This window comes from Epargyreus clarus, unplaced genomic scaffold (assembly GCF_041222505.1).
Source record: "Epargyreus clarus isolate Ecla_fem2 unplaced genomic scaffold, WU_Ecla_fem_2.2 ptg000001l, whole genome shotgun sequence".
Classification (NCBI taxonomy): Eukaryota; Metazoa; Arthropoda; class Insecta; order Lepidoptera; family Hesperiidae; genus Epargyreus; species Epargyreus clarus.
The window spans coordinates 14,884,755-14,905,439 of record NW_027332209.1 but is presented as its reverse complement, the minus strand read 5'-3'; the positions used below and the strand labels follow the sequence as shown (position 1 = coordinate 14,905,439).

The following is a 20,685-nucleotide window of genomic DNA, read 5'->3' as shown; positions in this document are numbered from 1 at the left end:
GTTTTTAATTAATTCAATATTCAATCTCGTTATCCATTTTTTTTAATGCAAAAATTTAAACAAAAATAAGCCGTACCGCTTTTTTGCTCCACTTAGCTCGAGATGCATAATATTATACCTATCATGTATTTGTGAGGATTTTATTTATGTGCAAAGGTTATCGCTTAATTTCTTATTTTAAATTCCATTATTATTGTCATTGAAGCGTAACTATCAGAGAGTAAAATATTTGCATTGGAAAAAACTTGGTGTTACGGAGTTTCAACCGTTTCTTCGGTATAAATAAAACTATAGTACTAAAATAACTATATTTTGCATACAAAAAATTTCGCTTTATGTTTCTACTTTGCTTTGTTTATTATTTAGAATTTTTAACTTACAATGATATTTATTACTATAATAGTTTTTAAATATGAGCATTAGATATAAACAAGTAATTATCCAGCTTGATGATTACTTGATATTCAGTCCCATTCTATATTAATCATAAATTTATTATTATTGTTAATATTCAATCTATATTGTGGTAGACAAAATTCAGAGAGATTATTAATAAAGAGCGTAAGCGTTAACTACGTAACGCGAGCGTTGTGCCCGCGGCTTCGCTCGCGTTAGGTAGTAATATTTTCATCCTCTATTTTATCCCCTTGGCGGTAGAATTGATCAAAATCCTTTCTTAGCGGATGCCTACGTCATAACATCTACCTGCATGCCAAATTTCAGCCCGATCCGTCCAGTGGGCTGTGCGTTGATAGATCACTATGTCAGTCAGTCACCTTTGAGTTATATATATTTAGATGCTCTTCCAGCTAGGTTATAATGGCAAAATGGGTAATGAGATCAATAATAGTTCAACCACCTTGATAGTGGTGAGAGTATAGTTCAATCGACAATAACAAATAATGTAATTTCGAGCATTGCACGCATCGATAAGAGTGAAGAATAAAAACAACATATATAATAAATAATTTATTCCGATAAGTAATAACTAACCGTAGGAGAAGTGGAACCCGTGTCCAGCTCCGTGGCCGCCGTACCCCCAGCCCGCGCCGTAACCCCCCAGGGGGTTGCGGTAGTGTTCCCTCTCGTCATTCTCATTGTAAATCTTGGTATCAACCCGATGCAGGGGTATCACTGTTAAGTCGGAGACCGGAACGAGGTTGTGGAGCGGTATTAGAACCGGTATCAGAGTATGGGTGTTATTCTTGTTATGCACATTCTGGTTTATGATCACCTTGTTATCATCGATGATGTGGTTCAGCTCGTGGATGTGATGCTGTATTGGAATCACGTGTAGATTTGGTACATATATGTGGTGTGAGATCGACAGGGGTATGTTGGGGCCTTTTTTCTTTCGTACAATTTTGTGGGTAACTTCGACGGTGGGTAGTGGCAAGGCGTTGGCGTGGCTAGTGAGGAGAGACTGCTTCACTGGTTGCAGCTTGTATGTGCTCGGCTTGAGGGCGACCGGGTACAGCTGGGTTGCGAGCAGGAAGTACAGTGCCAGCATCTGGAAGCAATTGAAATGAAATATTTGTGACATATACTCGTAATATAAAATCACCTTTTATTTATTTTACGGAAAGAGCTTAAAGTTCGTAGTCCGACTGCGCAGGTGCCATTGCTGCACCTATCTCATTGTCAGCAATGTTAAGTGCTACTATCCTGGCATGAACGGTACAATACCTAAGGGTGACCTTTTTAATAGGCGACCCAACTTAGCCTCACACACAGGGCATCTGCGCCTAACCTTATTTTCGTCGGTCTTCTTTGGGCTTGATGGGCATATTTAAATGTAAATTAACATTTAAATATAAAATCTATATTTTTATGATCAAACAGAGACTTATAAACACTTTATTATTAATAAACTTTTCATTATTGTAGTTAGAAGTAAAAAAATAAATGTCACTTAATATTATATTATAGTAAGTCTTCCAAGACATTTTCTATTAGGAAATCCGGACCGAGTAAATACGTACACAGAATAAAACCAATATTAAACTTTCTACTTATTGCTGAGGGAAAACTGATTCGATTTATACAGTACTTACAAGCTTACAGCGATTTCGATTCGGAAAACGTAATAAGTATTGCGGATTTTTCAAAAGTGATTCTTAGAAAGTATTGCTCAAAGGAGAATGCCCATTCTTGGTACTGATTTTTCTCATGCGTCAAAATGAAAGTAATATTAAAATTATTTTTCGATTTTTTTTACATAATTTGTCGATCAGAATAGTTTCTTTGAAAAGGGGATTCCATTTAAGATAAAATAAGACGAAATGTTGATTGTTGTTCTTAAAAATTAAAATGGCGGAATTTTATACTCGGAATTCAATAAGATCTATTAGTGTTTTGACTAATGATTTTTCTCATGCATCAAATGAAAGTAATATTAAAATTATTTTTTGATTTTCTTACATAGTTTGTCGATCAGAATAGTTTCTTTGAACAAGGGGGTTCCATTTAAGATAAAATAAGACGAAATGTTGATTGTTGTTCTTAAAAATTAAAATGGCGGAATTTTATACTCGGAATTCAATAAGATCTATTAGTGTTTTGACTAATGATTTTTGTCATGCATCAAATGAAAGTAATATTAAAATTATTTTTTGATTTTCTTACATAGTTTGTCGATCAGAATAGTTTCTTTGAACAAGGGGGTTCCATTTAAGATAAAATAAGACGAAATGTTGATTGTTGTTCTTAAAAATTAAAATGGCGGTATTTTATACTCGGAATTCATTATTTTAGGTTTTTAGGATTATTTTAGGTTTTTTTACCTACTACCTTTAAAAGTAAATGGAATATGTTAATCAAACTACATTATAGGTACCTACTATCAGTTAAAACCGACCATCAATGTATCGTCTGATATTTTCGATTTTGAGGTTATGTAACATTTCGGTAAATAACTTCAGAACCCGGATGCTGATCTAAAAAATAATTATTGGCGGTAGTATTTTGTTAATTATACATCGTCCACAACAAGTTTCAATTTGATGCAACCACAGGATGCAACTCTGGACGGCGGTCCATACTTTCATGGGCATTGTCCTTTTGTAAAAAACTTGAATTCTCAATTTATCATAAAAGAAATATACTTACAAGAGAATCTGAGAAATACTGGACTTGGCAAATACTTGAACAGTAGATACATAACATATGTAAAATATATGTTATTGAAAAAAAAACAATTTTAGAAGCAAACTGGTAACAAATGTATTTAACTAGAATAAATTTTAATCTAGATATCCAATTCTAGTCTGAAGAGCGTTCGATGATAAATTTAATTTGTCACCAAGATCGACTTGGTGTCGCCAGTAATTTAAGATAAATGAAGTAATTTAATTGTTAGGTTTCGTAAGGTGACACTTAATACAAGACGCTCTGAAGGTAGTACGTCCTTTGGTAATTATATCGGTTACATACATGGTATAAAAACATCGTTATAGGCTATGTATAGTCATAAACTCATTACTGTCCCACTGCTGGGCACGGGTCTTCTCTCAGAATGAGAACCTAATGTCAAAGTCCATCGCGCTGGCCAAGTGCGTATCGGTAGAATTTAGGTACCTTTGATATTTTTTGTCCTTAGTTTGAAAGATCTTGCAGGCGTGCAGATCTCCTCACGATGTTTTCTTTCACCATTTAAGCAAATGATAATTAATTTTTAATACGCACATAACTTTGAAGAATCAGAGGTGCGTGCCTGCGATTTGAATCTCAGACTCCCCGATCGAGACGCTAAGTTTCAAGTACTAGGCTATCACTGCCATTATATGATACATGTGACCATCAAATCACATAAATATATACTGAAAGGTACTGATGACAATTTTTAGGGCGCTTTCAAATTGACGTAGTTCTGCAGTAGTGCTGCTTTATAAATGTTGTATTCGTTAATCTCTCTAATCTGCAGCCAAAACCAACAGTATTGCAAGCGCGTGACAATATATAGGCCAAAACATGTAAAGACTTCGGAGTTCTTATATCTCCATATAATATGCTTTGTATGAAAGGTAATAATATTCTATCTATAAGTATTTTCCTGTTACTTTTTGCTATTCATGATTTCGAATGTCTCTTTTGAAGCATAGAAATGCTAATATTTAGTATTTCTTCTCAGTGTTGCTTACCATCACAGATTTATTCCAATTTCCTGGAACCACAAAGCTACAAGCTTTAAATCAACGACCAATATGGCCACTTTATCAAGTTCATGTCCAATTATCACTTGGCAGGAAAAGCGGATGAGCTCACGGTAGAAAATAATTTCCTCGAACCAATTATTTCATGAATGATCACTCGCCATCAATTGAATACAAGCTTGAAATTTTATAAAAGCGAGTGCTTGACTATCACGGAACATGATGAGTGGTATCATGAGTGAAAATTCGCTATTTTTTATTTTTTTATTGTAAAATACTTTTTAATTTTGTTGTTTCTTTAGATTATGGCCCAGTATTTTTTAAATGTGTATATAATTACAATCGGCCAAGTGCGAGACGAAGTCGTAAAAGGTTCCGTACCACTGTGAACTATTTAACTCTGTACATTTTTAAAATTTATAAAATTTAAAATATACACACTCAAGAGATGGAGACCGAACAGACGGACAGACACCGAGGTCTCAGTAATGGGGTCCCAATTTTATTCGGGTACAGAACGCTATAAATTATAATCCCATTAAAGCTAATTTATAACCAACTGAAATTATGTGTTAATGCTATAACCGATCAGTAAAAATATTGTTTATGTAAAATATTGCTTAAAATATGTTTTACGATCAAAAAATCTATAAAATAATAGGATTTACGTATTACCTACCGTATTAACTGACGTCAGTTAATACACTAGTAAACACACTGCAACTACTAGTAAAAAACAGTGATAGCCTAGTGGTTAATAAACTCAGCCTCGCGAACGAGGGATCCGAAGTTCAAATCCCAGGCACGCTCTGATCAATTCAATTCGTATTAGAAATTAATTATCATTTACTTAAACGGTGAATGAAAACATTGTGAGGAAACCTGCACACCTGAGATTAAAAAAAATCTCAACGGTAGGTATGTGAAGTCTACCAATACGCACATGGCCTATGCGGTGGACTATGGCCAAATCCATCTCACTCTAAGAGTAGTCTCGTGCCCAACCAACAGGGGTACAATAATGGGTTGATGATGATGAAACACGCTGCTGGGCGGTAACAAATTTCAAGTAAATGCCCAAAAGCACCCAAATAGCTCAATGAGGGTTGCTATAAAGCAGAAGCAATTCATCTTAATTTGGAATGTAATAAGGAATCAGTAATGGCACCGAGAATTAAATAAGATCTTCCAGAGCTTCTTTGTCATTTTAATTCGGCATAGTCGTAGATCTTAGATACCAAGCCAATGGATAAGTTACATACAGAGGCAAACTTCCCGCTATGGTTCAATCAATCAATAATTTATTTGTATGAATATTGGTATATAAAAAGTTCTTACAATAGTACAATGAATTAGTAGTGTAGAATTTCAGTTTATCGTTGTGCTCGGTGAGCTGATAGATGGCGTTGCATCATTGACATTATATTCTGAATCCACAAGAACTTCATTTTAAAATATATACATTTAATATCCAAAAATATACATTATATTGCGTATGTCGCTGGGTGGAAAATAGTGACCAATATTATACACCTCATGCAATGTAAAAAAATGATAGAAATTGCTATTACATTCTTAGTTTTTCTAGCGATTGTTTGAAAAAAGGGATTTTCGATGAACAGACACGCTAAGATTTTTTTATAATTATATTAAAATACGGTTGCCTCTCTGGCGACATAGTCTGTGGAATTAGTCATGGGTCGCGGCTTGGGAACCCAAAGACAAAGGGGTGGCAGGTAATCCTACATTGAAGAGAGCTTCATTTGCCCATTGTATGGAAAGTCTTTTGATTTGATTAATTCTTTCATTTCGGTCCTTTTATTTAATTGCGAGCAATTTGAAGAGAGGACAGTAATTTTATTTTATGAAATAAAATACATCTAAAAGCTACTGTAGTATTTTTGATAAAAATAAATTGAAAAATAAATGGTATTTCCTATTCCGTGGTGGTGCAACAATGAATTTTTCGAATGATTGTAAAGTAAATTATTATTATACCTTAGTCTATTGCAAATTATCTAAATGTCTTTCTAGACAAAAATCGAACCCAGAATTGCGTGTCAGATCAATATGGTGACCTATGCGCCACACGGACTATAGAATCTATGGCTGTGGTAAAATCTATGGACATTAAGTAATGCGATAGAAGTTATCTCATTATTTCTTATGTACAATCATTTATGGAAAGTGGATGTATTTCAATATTATACTTTTTCTTCGATCAACAATACCGAAGTACTTTTTATAACAAACGAGAAATACATGTAACGCCTCAGAATCAGAAATATAAATGATGTTGGTACCGATATTTTTATTATTGAACAAGTTCTTAGCAATGACGGTCTATATTAATGGATGTTATCTGACTAACAAAATCTACTTTAAGTAAGTAAAAATAATTATAATGGAATTTGTGCATCATTTATTACTTATCGATGTGAGTGTGCTAAAGTAAGTGAATCACAGTGGCACACAAAAAACCTGTAGTATAAAACACGTATGGATAACAAGACAGACAGATAATAAAGTGTTTATCTATCACCTTGTCAAACAATATCGATAAATTTTAATGCAAATACATGCAAAGCATAATGTGTCATTGACAAATTCTATAGAAAGTTGGTTCGACACCGTATATTTCATTTAAAACTATTAAGTCTATTTGGAAAATATAATAAATTGTAGAGAGAGAATAAATTGAATATACCTTATGTTTAGTTTTTAGAGAATTTACTTTTAGAATGTTTTATTTAAGTAATACTCAGCCTTGTTTGCATTGATTTTGTTAATATTAGATAGCCTTAGTTATTAATAAAAGTATAATAACCTAAGAAAATAATATTTAATATTTTATAATTAACACAAATTGAATACACGTAGTGCCATCTATCGGCAAGTAGTGAAACTAAACGTCGCCTGCCGGGAATAGATCGAAGATATATATATCGAGTGACTTTGTAATACGTAATAACTCTTGTAATGTGCACTTTGAGCCATATTTATAATACAGGAGTAGCAGACGAGCATGCAGTCCACTGACGGACAGTGGCTACTGCCGCCCATGGACATCTGTAATCAACCCCAGAGAGGATTAAATATTCCTACCTGAGGTCGCCCACAGATGCGCCGCTACCCCTGAGGACTAAGTTGGAACACCAGAACATAGCAACGTTTAACACTGCTATTATGAGGTAGAAATAGATGTGGCGGCTGTGCCGCCGGATTCGAAACCACAAAGGGTTCTACCACCTTCAAAACGTACTTCGATCTGGAGGCACGGCAGTGCCTCCGCCAAGTCGAGCCAAAAGAAGCGGCACGGCCGTACCATACTTTTCCCGAAGCAATTCGGCCCATTTTTGACCCCCTGTAACTTCGTTGCATATGAAGCTAGAAGCCTGAATTTTCAGGAGCCAAGCAAGCATTGTATAGACACGGTGTATTACCAATTTCATTTAATTTGAACCAGTAGTTTAAGAATAACAAGTAGTCAAAGTTTGTAATTTTGTCACTCACTGACTGACCGATCATCAAAATGTTAAGGCACTTCTAGCAGACATAGAAGGTTAAGATTGAGAATACAATTAGTGTTTAGTATATAACTCACGGAAAAACTATAATATTTTGCAATTTCTTTCCGGTTATCTAGATACACCAACTACATAAAATAACTTTGTATCCTATATAAGTATATAGGATTACAAAGTAACATTTGCAGTTAATGAATCTGTGTTCCTGTCCGCGAAATGTACGAGTAGTAGGGGAGCCCATGATGCTTAATGGGAAGAAACTCGAGCGTCGTTTGGACCTATACGATTGTATAGATTACACTTTAGTGAGTGAAGAAAAGTTTGTATGATATTTTTCGATTCACGGTGGGAATAGCTTCTAGAGGATTCGAAAGATGTAAAAAAAATGAGTCAGACGGACATACTCAAGGCGCAGCAGAAATATGTTTATCTGCTGGTTTGCAGCCATACGAGAGGTAAAAATGGAGAAAAATAATTACACCAGTGCATTAGATTTTCAAAAGGGGATATTAAGTTACCCCAGATGAGTCGCCCATTCGAAAGACTGACGATTCGATTCGAAAGACTGTCAGTGTCACTCTTTGAAAATGCAAAAAAAAAAATCGTTATCTTGACACACTCGAGGGCGTAAGATTATTATACAGGAAATTCCAGCTGATGTTTTACTTCTCATAACCCTTCATCTGACGATTTAGTGGAGGGGTCTTTTTATACCGACGATTTGAAAAAAAAAATGTATTTTCCATAAAATTTGCCTTTTCCTTTAGCTTGTTATACACCATTACTTTCCAGGGATTCATGCTAATAAGTGACTCTATCAGATAGTGTATGTACATATTCTCTTTTTAAATGACTGTTTTTTCACTACATCAACGTGTGAAAAAACAGTCATTTAAAAAGAGAAAGGTATGATTATGATGTTACCCGTTTTCTAGCATTATTTCCTTTATATTAAAAAAAAATAATACCGCGCTCAAGTATGTCCAGGTAACGATTTTTTTGCAACCTTATTACTCCCTAACGCCACCCTCAAATCGTCAGATTGTTATAAATTTATTGTTTTCAGCATGTAATTAAGCTACTATAGATTTCACGATATTTTCCCCGTGCGAACCCCCCAAATGGATTGTTTAAGATACTCTATAGGATGTAAGGTATCTCCCATATCTTAATCTGCCGCGTTCGAGTCACTCTCGAAATCCGCTCTTAGGCTCCCCTACTATTATTGGCGACGTCAATTGTTTTTATTCTCAAGACAAAAGAAGTTTTCAATTCCAACTTCAATTTAACTTCAATACAAATAATGGGTGAAGTGCGAATCGAACTCGTAAACTGAGGGTTCCGTACCAAAAAAACATGTGTTTTTTATATTTAGTAATTGATATTATAGCAGCCATAGAATGCATTGTGAAAATGTCAACTGTAACATCTATTACGGTTCAATAGATAAAGTGAAAAACGCCAAAAAATATCAGGTCCTTATATGTTTGTCCCTGTAGTTCCTGGACTAAAATAGGGCTACGATATCCCCTGCCTGTCGTAAGAGGCGACTAAAAGGGGCTTCCGGAGTTGGGCGTGGCACGAGTGGGAGCTCGAACTGTCCTATAAGTGTCCCCGGGAAGGACGGCGGTATGTGTGGTCGTATACCGTCGTGAACACCGGATAGTTTGGGAGGAGCGAAATCTGCTTCCCCAGGGCAGAGCTCGATCGGGGCATCGCGCTTGGAGGACTTCGGTTGCGTTTCGTCGGAGTTCCCGGAGTTCTCCAACAAACATTGAGGACGGCCACCGGGGGGTTTTAGTGCGGTAAAAGTCCCACATAACCCCGCGTCACTTCCACGTCATCGGGTACCTTTTGAAGATTTCCTCCTTAAAAAGAAAAAAAAACTCTCTTTATTTGAAAGTTTTTATTTTTATTTTTAGTACTTGTTGTTAAAGTGGCCATCATTATACATATTCCGTAAAAAAATTAAGTTTCTATCTATTAAGGTTCTAGAAATAGAGCTCTATGTCAGACAGTCAAACGGACAGCTTAGTAATAGGTTCCGTTTTTACCCTTTAAGTACGGAACCCTAAAAAGTAATATAATATCAAAAACATTCCGAATTTCTGACAAATGTCATGAGAATAAAACTATATGTTGCGGCTAATGTGCCTAATCAGTTAAAACGCAGATTAGCTTGCCCATTACATTTGTATTAAAGTACAAAACGAAGATTGTATCAATTTTCACCCCTTGACGTCGTTTCGTGCATGCCATGATGCGTCGTCGTGTCATGAATTTACGACAAACATTGCATATTTTCAAGAAACAATATCGCTTTGCGGCATAATGTCGCTATGTATCACGATACGTCGTTATGTCGTAAAAAGGCATATGTTTTAGCCCTAAGAACAAGTCTGAAAAGATGTTTCGAATTTTACTACATAGTTAATCTGCATATTATTATTTTCTAGCTAATCTTCAGACTAACTAGTTAATGTGTATGCTAACGTATTCTGCAATCTAACGGTAACATACACAAAATACAATAACTGTCGTGAGGTAAAGCAACTGTCACCGTATTATAAAATAATAATAAGTTTGTTTCCAAGGAAACAAATGTTTAGGCAAATTTCGCCCTTGTTGCGCTTAAATAAATGTCTGTATGAAAATAAGCATACATAATATTAAAAATTTACAAAGTTCACAATGTAAAATCCTTAATAACTTTTAAACGGATTACACTAATTACACAATTCATTTTGCCCTATCCGTTTTAGACCTAAACCTACCAAATAGCATTAAAGACAAACCAATATCTACACAAACAAAAAAATCATGTTTTCAACTTACGTAATATTTGAAAAAAAAATACACCCTCTATATTATTCCACTACCTCATAGTGTTGCTTATAAGGATAAAATTCTTGAAAGTAATGATAAATGACAAAGTAAAGGAAAAGCCTCATTTTTAAGAAAATTCAAATTTTTTCATAATAATTTGGCAGTTAAGTTGCCGCCATTCATTAATTTAAACATTTCGCATATTAACAATTTTTTGGCCTTATGTTTTAAATCATTCGAAAGCGGACGTTTTGTTCTCCAAGAATTTATATTTTTATGTTCGACTTAGTTAAGGTTATTTTTAGGACCATTATATTAGATTTGTGAATTGCTATGCGTTTGTAACTTGCTATGCGTGAATTGCTATGCGTATGCGGAGTTTACATACAGATGTTACATACAGTTGACAATTTGCGAGAATGACTTTTTCGAGTCAAATCCGAGTGATTACTTAACAAAGAGATATTGAAAATCATATTCAACGTTATTACGAAGTTGTAAACAACGAAAAATAAGAATTTTCCAATTAATCAGTTATCTATTTTTATTAAAAAATAAATCCTCGGCGGGAACTTAGTTGCCAACCTATTACTTTCTCATACTAAGCCGTAAATCATGGCCATAACATCGAAGAATTAGTTGATTAACCAACAAATTCTTCAATTTTATGACTTATGTATAGTCCTAAAGAATTATACATAAGTCATATGATATGTATAATCCTTAAGGATTAGTATGCCAAGGTATGAAAATATATGTATTTTCTTAAAAATTTTCCTTTTACTTTAATTTGTCACATAACATTACTTTCCAGAATTTTATCCTTATACGCGACACTATCATATAGTGGAATAATATAGAGGGTGTATTTTTTTTAAAACTGAACTCGTTCGATTCCCGGCTAAGGAAAAAGATATTTTAAAAACTAATGATGCAGTTATAGTTTTTATCCAAATCGGCCTCGTAACCCCTTTCAGCACTTTTCGCTAATGCACTTTTCGATATTGTTCGGTGAAAAATATGGTCTAGCTGAAAATATGTATTATTAATATACTTTGCAAGTAATAATTTTAAAAATAACTACAGGTTGAATGCAGAAGACAAATACAGACTAATAATTTAAGTATGATTTCGTTATTGGTGAGTAAACTTACTGAAAAAGGATTTACTGTTAATTTCCGGAAAAACGGTTGCACTATTAGTAACTCTATAGATAATATCATCGCAACTGGCCACAACGTACATGGTATACATTAAATTTAAACAATTTGTCAAATCACCGATATGTAATTTGACAATGTCAAATAAATATTGGCATAGAAGACTAGCCCGTACTAATCCGGAATATATGCGAATTTTAAAGAATATTGTGACTCGTCTTGATGATGTGAACATTACGACGGATATGTCGACTAGTAAGAAACCATTTCCAAAACTCTGAACGTGAGCGAACGATATACTGGAGATCGTACATACAGGTTTATGTGGTTCCATGGAAGCTATTTCATTCAACGGTTCAAGGTACATGTTATTATTTATCGACGAATATACTCGAATGACACATGTTAATTTTCTCAAACATAAGAGTGAGACTTTACGAAATTTAAAAAATATAAAGTTCGCGTTGAAAAGGCAACTAGCAAGTCGAACAAGTGTATGAGATCAGATGGTGGAACAAAGTTTTGTAATAGAGCTTACGATATTTTTTGTCAATAAATGAAATTCTACATCAGAAGGCGATATATAGTAGATATATACCACCAAACAGAATGGTATGGTTGAGAGAGCTAACAGAACTATTATCGAAAAATCGAGAAGTCTATTATAAATTAAAGCGAATTTGAGCAAGAGCGTTAAATACTGTGATTTTTTATATCAAAAACCGGAGTCCGACGAAGGCAGTGAAAGACCGCGTGCCACTACAAAAATGGTCTGGGAAACGAGTAGATGTTACCCATTTATGCTTATTTGGATGTGCAGCGTATATAGTCCAGGAGGAATTGGCGCATGAGTACCGAAAACTATTCCACCTCAATTTTTTTATGCGATCCTCTTTAAATTGTCCTACTGGTGATATAAATGCATGTTGCCATGGGGCAACCCCGTGCCATATTGTTTAAACAATTGCAAGGAATTGTTATTTTTCAACCGGACAAACTTACTTAAAGGTAAGCGGCGCATACTTGTGAGCGCGTGAAATTAACAATTATAAAACAGGTATAAACAATAAAATTTTTAAAAGTCTCTATTAAGAATATTATTAACTATTGTATAAAGAATTAAAAAAAAAAATATTATTTATATATATTTTTTTTTAATATATTTTTCATGGGTCAAAAGTACCCAAATTTGAGATTTTTCGAACCTTTAAAAATTCATATCTCTAAAAATATTAACTTTATCGTGAAAAGTTATAGGACTTTTTTTATTCGTATTTCAATAAAGAATATAAAAAAAATTGTCCGGGCTTTAAAAAAATCTGTTGTTGACATTCAAGTAATAGAAGATTCCGGAAAGGAAAAAAGGTAGGCATACCTACAAAAAGGAATGAGATGCCATCAAAAACACTGCTTGTAAAAAAATCCAAGCCTCGCCATTCAGCTCTTCCACCGTAAAAAGTCGTAAGATCCATGGAATCCAAGTCGGCTGATTCATACAGACTCTACTTAAGAGACCTTCCGTCTTAAGGTATTATCTCACTATCTAACCTAACAACATCTCATGGGACCATATCAATATTAAAAATATTTTATGTTTCAAATAAATAGATTGGACTTGGCAATCGTAGTAATGTTACTCGTGTGCTGCGATATGATGCGATTAAAACATAATGTGAACTGTTTGTGGTATCACCGCTTCCAGCAGCACCACCGCTAGATCAATTTTTGCGTCTTAAGCGCTGCTATGTTCTAGTTTCAAGAGTGCGGTAAGAAAAATATACTTTTCCGAGGCGTTCCAGCTTAGTCTGCTTCCTCTATATTATAAAAAAAACAATGTATATCACAAGTATATGTATATTAAATTAAATTAGTTTGTTTAGTACGATTGCCAAATCCAATCTATTTATTTGAAACATAAAATATTTTTAATATTGATATGGTCCCATGAGATGTTGTTAGGTTAGATAGTGAGATAATACCTTAAGACGGAAGGTCTCTTAAGTAGAGTCTGTATGAATCAGCCGACTTGGATTCCATGGATCTTACGACTTTTTACGGTGGAAGAGCTGAATGGCGAGGCTTGGATTTTTTTACAAGCAGTGTTTTTGATGGCATCCACATTATCTATAATGTAATTTAATTGATATAATAAAACGAGGCCAATAAATTTAACGCCTGCAGGTATGGTAATTAATCGGTTGGTCGAGTACAGAACCTACTGGTTTGCATCTTGCTCCAATTTCATCCAATTAAACACAACTCAAGGGTATATTTTGTATCAAAGATTATAGAGCTGAACAAAGATTATAAGGGTGAAGGTAAATATACCTACTTATTATGCCTACTTGCTATATTATATTTCTCTACAAAAAGTCTGAGTTGTTTAAAGATTTAAGTATTTATCTATTTTTGATGTTCAGATATTAAGTATGTACTCGCTATGATATCCTTGTTAACAAAAAAGAAGCTTTCTACTCTCAAAGCCCCACACTAGGACGAATATATAAACACCCAAACCCAGAACAGATATCTAAATTCATCATTCAGATATCTGCTTGGCCGGGGATCGAACCCAGAACCTTTTGCGCGTCAGACTGGTAAGGCGACCGCTCCGCGAGTCTTCAAAGGCAGTAGGCTATATAGAGGTCGGGGAAAAGAAGATCAACGAGGTCTGATAAGGTGTCACATCTTAAGGGGACTGCTAAAGAGGATGTCCGAAATAAACAGTCTCTAAGTCTGTGAAAAACGCTCGTCCTACTTGAAGATTTTCCTTTACTCGCCTAAGCAAAAGGGAGAAGAGTTCCGGACCTCATGAAGTATGTACTGTCTATCTTTTTGTGACACTACAATTTAATATAAAAATAAAATTCATAATGCATTGTAATCTTCGTGGCTGAAGTTGCCCTCTATAAGTCTAAGACAGTTGTTGAATATAAAATCTATCGGATTAAATTTAATGTTATGGTTGCATAAAGGTAAAGTTTCTAGACCTAGGAACATAATGCAAGTAGGTACATGTGCATACAATGCAATAACTGGTATTGTATTTAAAACTACGCCATTTATACCAGAAGACAATGATCGATTATGACATCCATTTTGGCTCGTATTAATTAAGTTTCACTTGCACGCTACACAAATAAATATTTTAATATTTTAATGCGAAGATGAATCTTTATTATGTCTACGTTGTGAAGAGCATTTTTGGATTTTACGGGTAAAAGTATCAAATCGAAAGTAGTAAATGGGTACCCACTTTTCAAAATAAGTATGTAATAGATCATCAAGCTGGCTATGTTTAGTGATTTAAAATTCGTTTTTAAGTCCAGGGTCCAAATCCTAGGTACTCAGACTATTCGATATTATGTGCGTATTAGGAATCAATTATTTATAGGTCTGCTGAGGATTTTCAACATAGTTCTCAAGTGAAGTCTGCCTATATGCCCTAGCGTGATGGAATAGTCCAAGTAACGCCATCGGTAGGCCTAAAACCTTTTTATTCTGAAAAGAGATTTATTACTGCTTAATACAAAACTTACAAGCAGTGATAGCCTAGTGGTTAAGAAAATCGGCCTCTCGATCTCGATCGAGGGGTCCGAGGTTCAAATCCCTGGCACGCACCTCTGAATTTTCCAAGTTATGTGCGTATTAGAAATTAATTATCACTTGCTAAACGGTGAAGGAAAACATCGTGAGGAAACCTGCATACCTGAGAGATTTATAAAAAAAATCTCAAAGGTATGTGAAGTCTACCAATACGCACTTGGCCAGCGCGGTGGACTATGGCCTAATCCTTCTCATTTTGAGAGGAGACCCGTGCCCAGCAGTGGGACAGTAATGGGTTGTTGATGATGAATACTAAACTGTTATTTCAAGGTTGAATTGAATGCGCCAGAAAACTGTATGTCAGTTTTAAAGCCTATTTTTCGTCATATGACGAATTCATTCATTCAGATTTCATTGCCTCTACTTGGCATTTCTAACCTTAAGTACGATACATATTTTACCGATATCAAATACTACGATCATTACAACAGTAATAAATCGAGTGATCAAATGATATAGATCCAGACATCGAAGGCTGCATGATCGACTTTCGGTAACATTGATATGAGTGTGTTGTAAGCGACCACATTCGCTGCATATTGCATAATTATATGTGAATAATGGTATTTAGTATACGACTTACGTGACAGTGGTTTGAAATTTGACATCTGTATTGGCGGTCCGAGGTTCGAATCCCAGTTATTTCTTATTTTTTTATTTTATATGAGTATTAGTAATTAATTACACCATTTCGTTAACAATGAAAAATAATGCGAAAAACCTTAGTTTTAAAAAAGTTCCCTAAGGTTTCTGAAGTCTACACACACGGCCAGCTGAGTGGTCTATGAACTGAATTTCTCTCACTGTGGGACCCGTGCCCAGTGATGGGATAATAATGGGATAATTAAGCCTGTGAGTCCATCTCATTATGAGAGGGGACCCGTGCCCAACAGTGGGACGTTAATATGTTGATGATGATGTTGATGATGAAAGCCTGTGAGTCCGAATTAAAAAAACAATACCTCAGAAAATCTAAATGGTATATTTAGTCTACTTCACCATTCATAGTATTTGTTTATAATCCGTTAAAAGGCTGGACATATGTCTCCCCTAAAATGGGGATAAACACGAGTGTATTTTTATTTTTGCTTTTCGCTCTGTCCACAACTGACCCGCATCAGTTGTCGTTTTTGAGTAACAAAATGCGTGTTTATATGTATTTTGGGAAGTTGGGACAGTGTGGACATAAAAGTGTATTTTGCTACGCTATTTCCGTATCCGACCTCTATAAAATTATGATTTCAATGTTATTGAGAAGTAAAAAAATATCATGCGTACGATTTTAATTTCTCAATGACATAAGCCGTGAGTGACCATGGCCATGGATTTTCGTTCAAATTCAATTAAATTCAAATTCAAATTTGATTTATTCACAATTGATTCATTTGAAACGTTTTTTAACGTCAACCATCTAGCGTCGCTTCAGAGGGTGATAGGATTCGCTATGGAGAGAAAGCGGCACAAGAAACCCCGAATAAATCAGGAGTAGATTATTCCTTGTAGTAAGCTTGTAGGTGGTACAGTTCTTTGGAATCGCCTGGGAAATCTACTACATTATCATTACAAAAGTCGTGTAATGAGATAATGGTATTCATGGGTACACCCTATGATGGGAGAAGTTTATGACAAAGTACACACAGGGGATTATAAATTTATATTTATGGGCGGTAATGTATTTGCAGGTGACCATAGATAAGACTTCATATTCTATTTGTTTTTATTTAGTTGATACTAATGTGCAACAGTCATCCCTTAACATCACATGTTAACTGCATAACTTGTTAGCTCATTAATTTTCCTTCCAAAAACCTTTTAAAACGCGTAAATAAAGCTATAAACAAAAATCTTACTTTTCCCTCCAATCGGGTAAAAATCCTCGATACGGCATCACAACTGCCACACTGACCCGCGAGCGACCACCTGCCACCCGTGATCACTTGAGACTGCGACGTTCCCGCTCCGCTGAGCGTGGTCAGCGAAGGGAACTGGACCCAAATGGCAGATATCTATACAGCTGAGGTTAAAGGTGATACTGTGGTACAGTGATATTTATTTGAACTGTATAGAAATCTTATAGCTGTAGTGAAAAAATATAGATGCTTAAATTAGTAATTTGTTTATATTTGAGGTTGCGTTCAAGTATAACTTAATTAAAGTCTCCCATAGCCATATTACGAGTATATATTAAGGTAACTTAGTTATCATTTGTCAATTAATCATTTTAATGTAAGTGAGATAAGTATTATACAGTTCTAGTAAGATAATGTGTGGGGAATTATTAATTATAATTAAATGAACCTTGCTACTATATATGAGAGCAATTGCCATGTGCATTATGTAAAGTTCATCTGCCCTAGCTATTGATAGTGAAATCCCGTGCAGTTCGATCTTTGTGCTAAGGGTTGTTAATTTGTTTTTTTTTTTTCAAATTAACCATGGTTTAAGAAACTTGGTAGTAATAGTATATTTGATTAAATTTTGTCCTGGTGATGAGCGGGGCACCCAGTAATACGGGCTACCAACCCAGTACAGGGGCCCTTGCGCCTTGATTTGTATGTAATTGTACTTTAATCAATAAAACATTTTTATTTTTTATTTTTTTTTATTTTATAGACGAACGGAGGCAGTGTTCTTGTTTTTGTTAGCAATTAATTTAAAAACCATTTCCCCTAAAATTATTAATTTTGAAATATAAACAAATGCTGACTAACATATCTATTTCTGTATTACAGTGCTAAAAAAAAATAATTCTGTCTTAACTTAACATATATTATGGTAAGTTACTTCCAACACAATATGTTTACACCAATTACTTAGAAAGAATAACGTTAGGTCTTCCGTAAGATCTTAACTAACCCATCAACAGATTACGTACCCTTTCCGAAAGGTTCACCCGAAATCACCCCGTCATCGGTGAAACCATGAATAATTTAAAGAGCTGAAAAGTCTGAGCCCGGCCCGGGAACCGAACCGGCTAATTTATTATTTGTGTAACCGCGGGGTAATGTGAGCGCATTAACACTGATCTTCAGCTCCTAATGTGGTGCGATGGGTTCAGTGACATGATGTATATAAAACGATATACTTATTATAAATTTGATTTTAAGGGTTCCGCATCCAAAGGGTAAAATTAGGAACTTTTTACTCCCGCCTCTGCTGTCTGTGCGTCGACACAAGGCTCTTTTTTAAACCGTTAAAGAAAGACACTTGATTTTTTTTACACTGTATTTGTATAGCCGCTATAATACAGGATACTAAAAATAAAAACTTAATAATTAAGGGGATCCTAAATGGCAATCAAATGTCCAAATGAAGATCCACAAATAATCCAGCAGCAACTAGTATGCTATCATATAATCAGACTTCTTATACTATCATATCGTGGTAATTTACGTATAGCACGACTTTTATTTTGAACCTTTCGATGTTATACCTATTAATATTTGTTTATTATATTATGTTATAATTTGTGGTATTGCATAATAAATGATCTATGTACCTGCTTTGATCTATAGCAAAAATAAGTGACAATATCTTGTTACTTATAGAAAGAGTAAGGTTAAATAAATACGACGGTAAAGGTCAAAGTTATTTGCATATGCGTGGAATTAGCATACGTGTATAGAGCCGCTAGAGTCGCCGCGGGCCAAGCGCTCTACCTTGTCGTACCTTGTACATAAAAAATAGTTAAATACCTCTATCGTAAGGTAGCAAACGAGCGTAACAAACATTTCATCTTTAAAGGTAATAAAGCCACGGCGCATGTAATTAAAGAGAGTAGGAATCTCGGTGGTTGGACATATGTCGGTACATCATGTCGCTTACTACCTTACTTTGTTTTGTTTACGTTTACGTTTGTTTACGTTTTACGCGACTCTAGCGAACTGTATTAGAACTGATTGGAAATGTATGGGAAATACGTAAACAAATACAAAAACAGTCATTTTTGTAAAAACGTAAAAACTCATACTAAGGGTAGAGGAACAGAAAACGAAAGTGAAACTTATAATTGATTGACAGACAAGGTATAGTTGACAGTTTTAAACAATAAGATACAATTTTCGAAAACGCATTCCCTAAGGGGCTAATTGATTGAAAATGTTGTAATTATAATTACTGACTAATTGAACATTAAAAATGCATCGACAGGATTTGCTTGTACAACTTAGCAAGCTTAAAGATAAATCCAATCCCCAAGTGACTAAAAAGGGCTTATAATTTGTAATCAACTAGAACATTCAGAATTCAATCTGTTTAAATTACTCTTTTACATTGTGTCTATGTCATATACTCATTAAGGATATTCAGCTGGCACCTTGTGCCCACGTATTATGTCGGTAATCTCACATCAAGGAGGTCCCTCGCTGCCCATTATGTTTCGGTTATTGAGGCCAAGACCTCACATTTTATAAATTGTTACAACTTAAAGGAAAATAATAAATTAGGCCTTTTTCTTCACATGTTGTGTTATTTTGTTTTATTGTTTATTTACGCTTACCAAATTTAGAAATAGACTATACGAGTAGACTAGTCGCCTTACCATAACGAGTTTCAAGGTTTGGAGTCCATGTTATATCACAATTACCATTTAAATTATCTTTACCATGGATCTTCTATGGTCTATATGAAACTTCAATATACTAAAAAAATCTTATTACAGCTACAAACGTATCATTTGTATCGTTAGCGTATTTACATACATACATACAGATATATTTAGTTTGTTAGTAAATAAATAAATAACTAGTTAATTCTAAACAATGATTTTGTAGCACTTCAACATTATTATGAACTTCTTAGACTAAATAAGGTTTTCCGAAGTTATACAGAGGTCAGTAACCTAGCGATAACCTAACGATCTTCCGCCCCCACATCCGTGGAAATATTATGTAAAAACTCCCTGTAATCGGGCAAAAATGGCCCTTTAGGGGCTCATGGCACATTCTGGCGCCCAACGCGGGACTGATAATAGAAATCCCTTTGTTGCGTAATATCATGTATCTTTTCCTTTATTTTGTGCACAAGACTAAGTCTTAAAATAAATATGTCAAGTGGGAGTTTAGCCGGTGTGTATAGGGTTCCGAAGCTTTTGTTGGTAGTCGAAGGTTTGCTGTTTAATTCCATACTATTAAGGTGTCTTTGAACATAGGTGTTTGTTTGTGTCCAAAGAATGAATTATTCACTGCTGCCATGTTAAACCAACCTAACTAGAACCTAAGCTACTTTAATTCCATACATACATATTATGATACTTCTGAATAAAGTAAAGAGACAAAAAACGAAAACTATTTAAATCAGTTTACTTAAGTATTTTAATCTCTTAAACTTAAACACACGCTACACTGATATGTAAGCCAGAATTAGCTGATATACGTATGTTAATTAAATCCAGTGTAATTAGTTCCATTTCATACA

The 20,685-nt window shown here is 34.6% G+C and overlaps 1 protein-coding gene across 1 annotated transcript; it reads right to left on the bottom strand.

Annotated features, from left to right (window-relative positions):
- Nucleotides 1-956: 956 nt before the first annotated feature.
- On the bottom strand, nt 957-17,250 carry LOC140757640 (uncharacterized). Its single transcript, XM_073093498.1, has 2 exons — nt 17,121-17,250; nt 957-1,510 (listed from the first exon to the last, which is right to left on the bottom strand). Exon 2 carries the CDS (start codon nt 1,508-1,510, stop codon nt 989-991), a length of 522 nt encoding a protein of 173 aa, XP_072949599.1. The 5' UTR covers nt 17,121-17,250; the 3' UTR covers nt 957-988.
- Between the last annotated feature and the right edge of the window lie 3,435 nt (nt 17,251-20,685).

Coding starts and splice junctions, on each gene's coding strand:
- LOC140757640 (XM_073093498.1), bottom strand. CDS start 1,510: ATGCTGGCACTGTACTTCCTGCTCGCAACCCAGCTGTACCCGGTCGCC.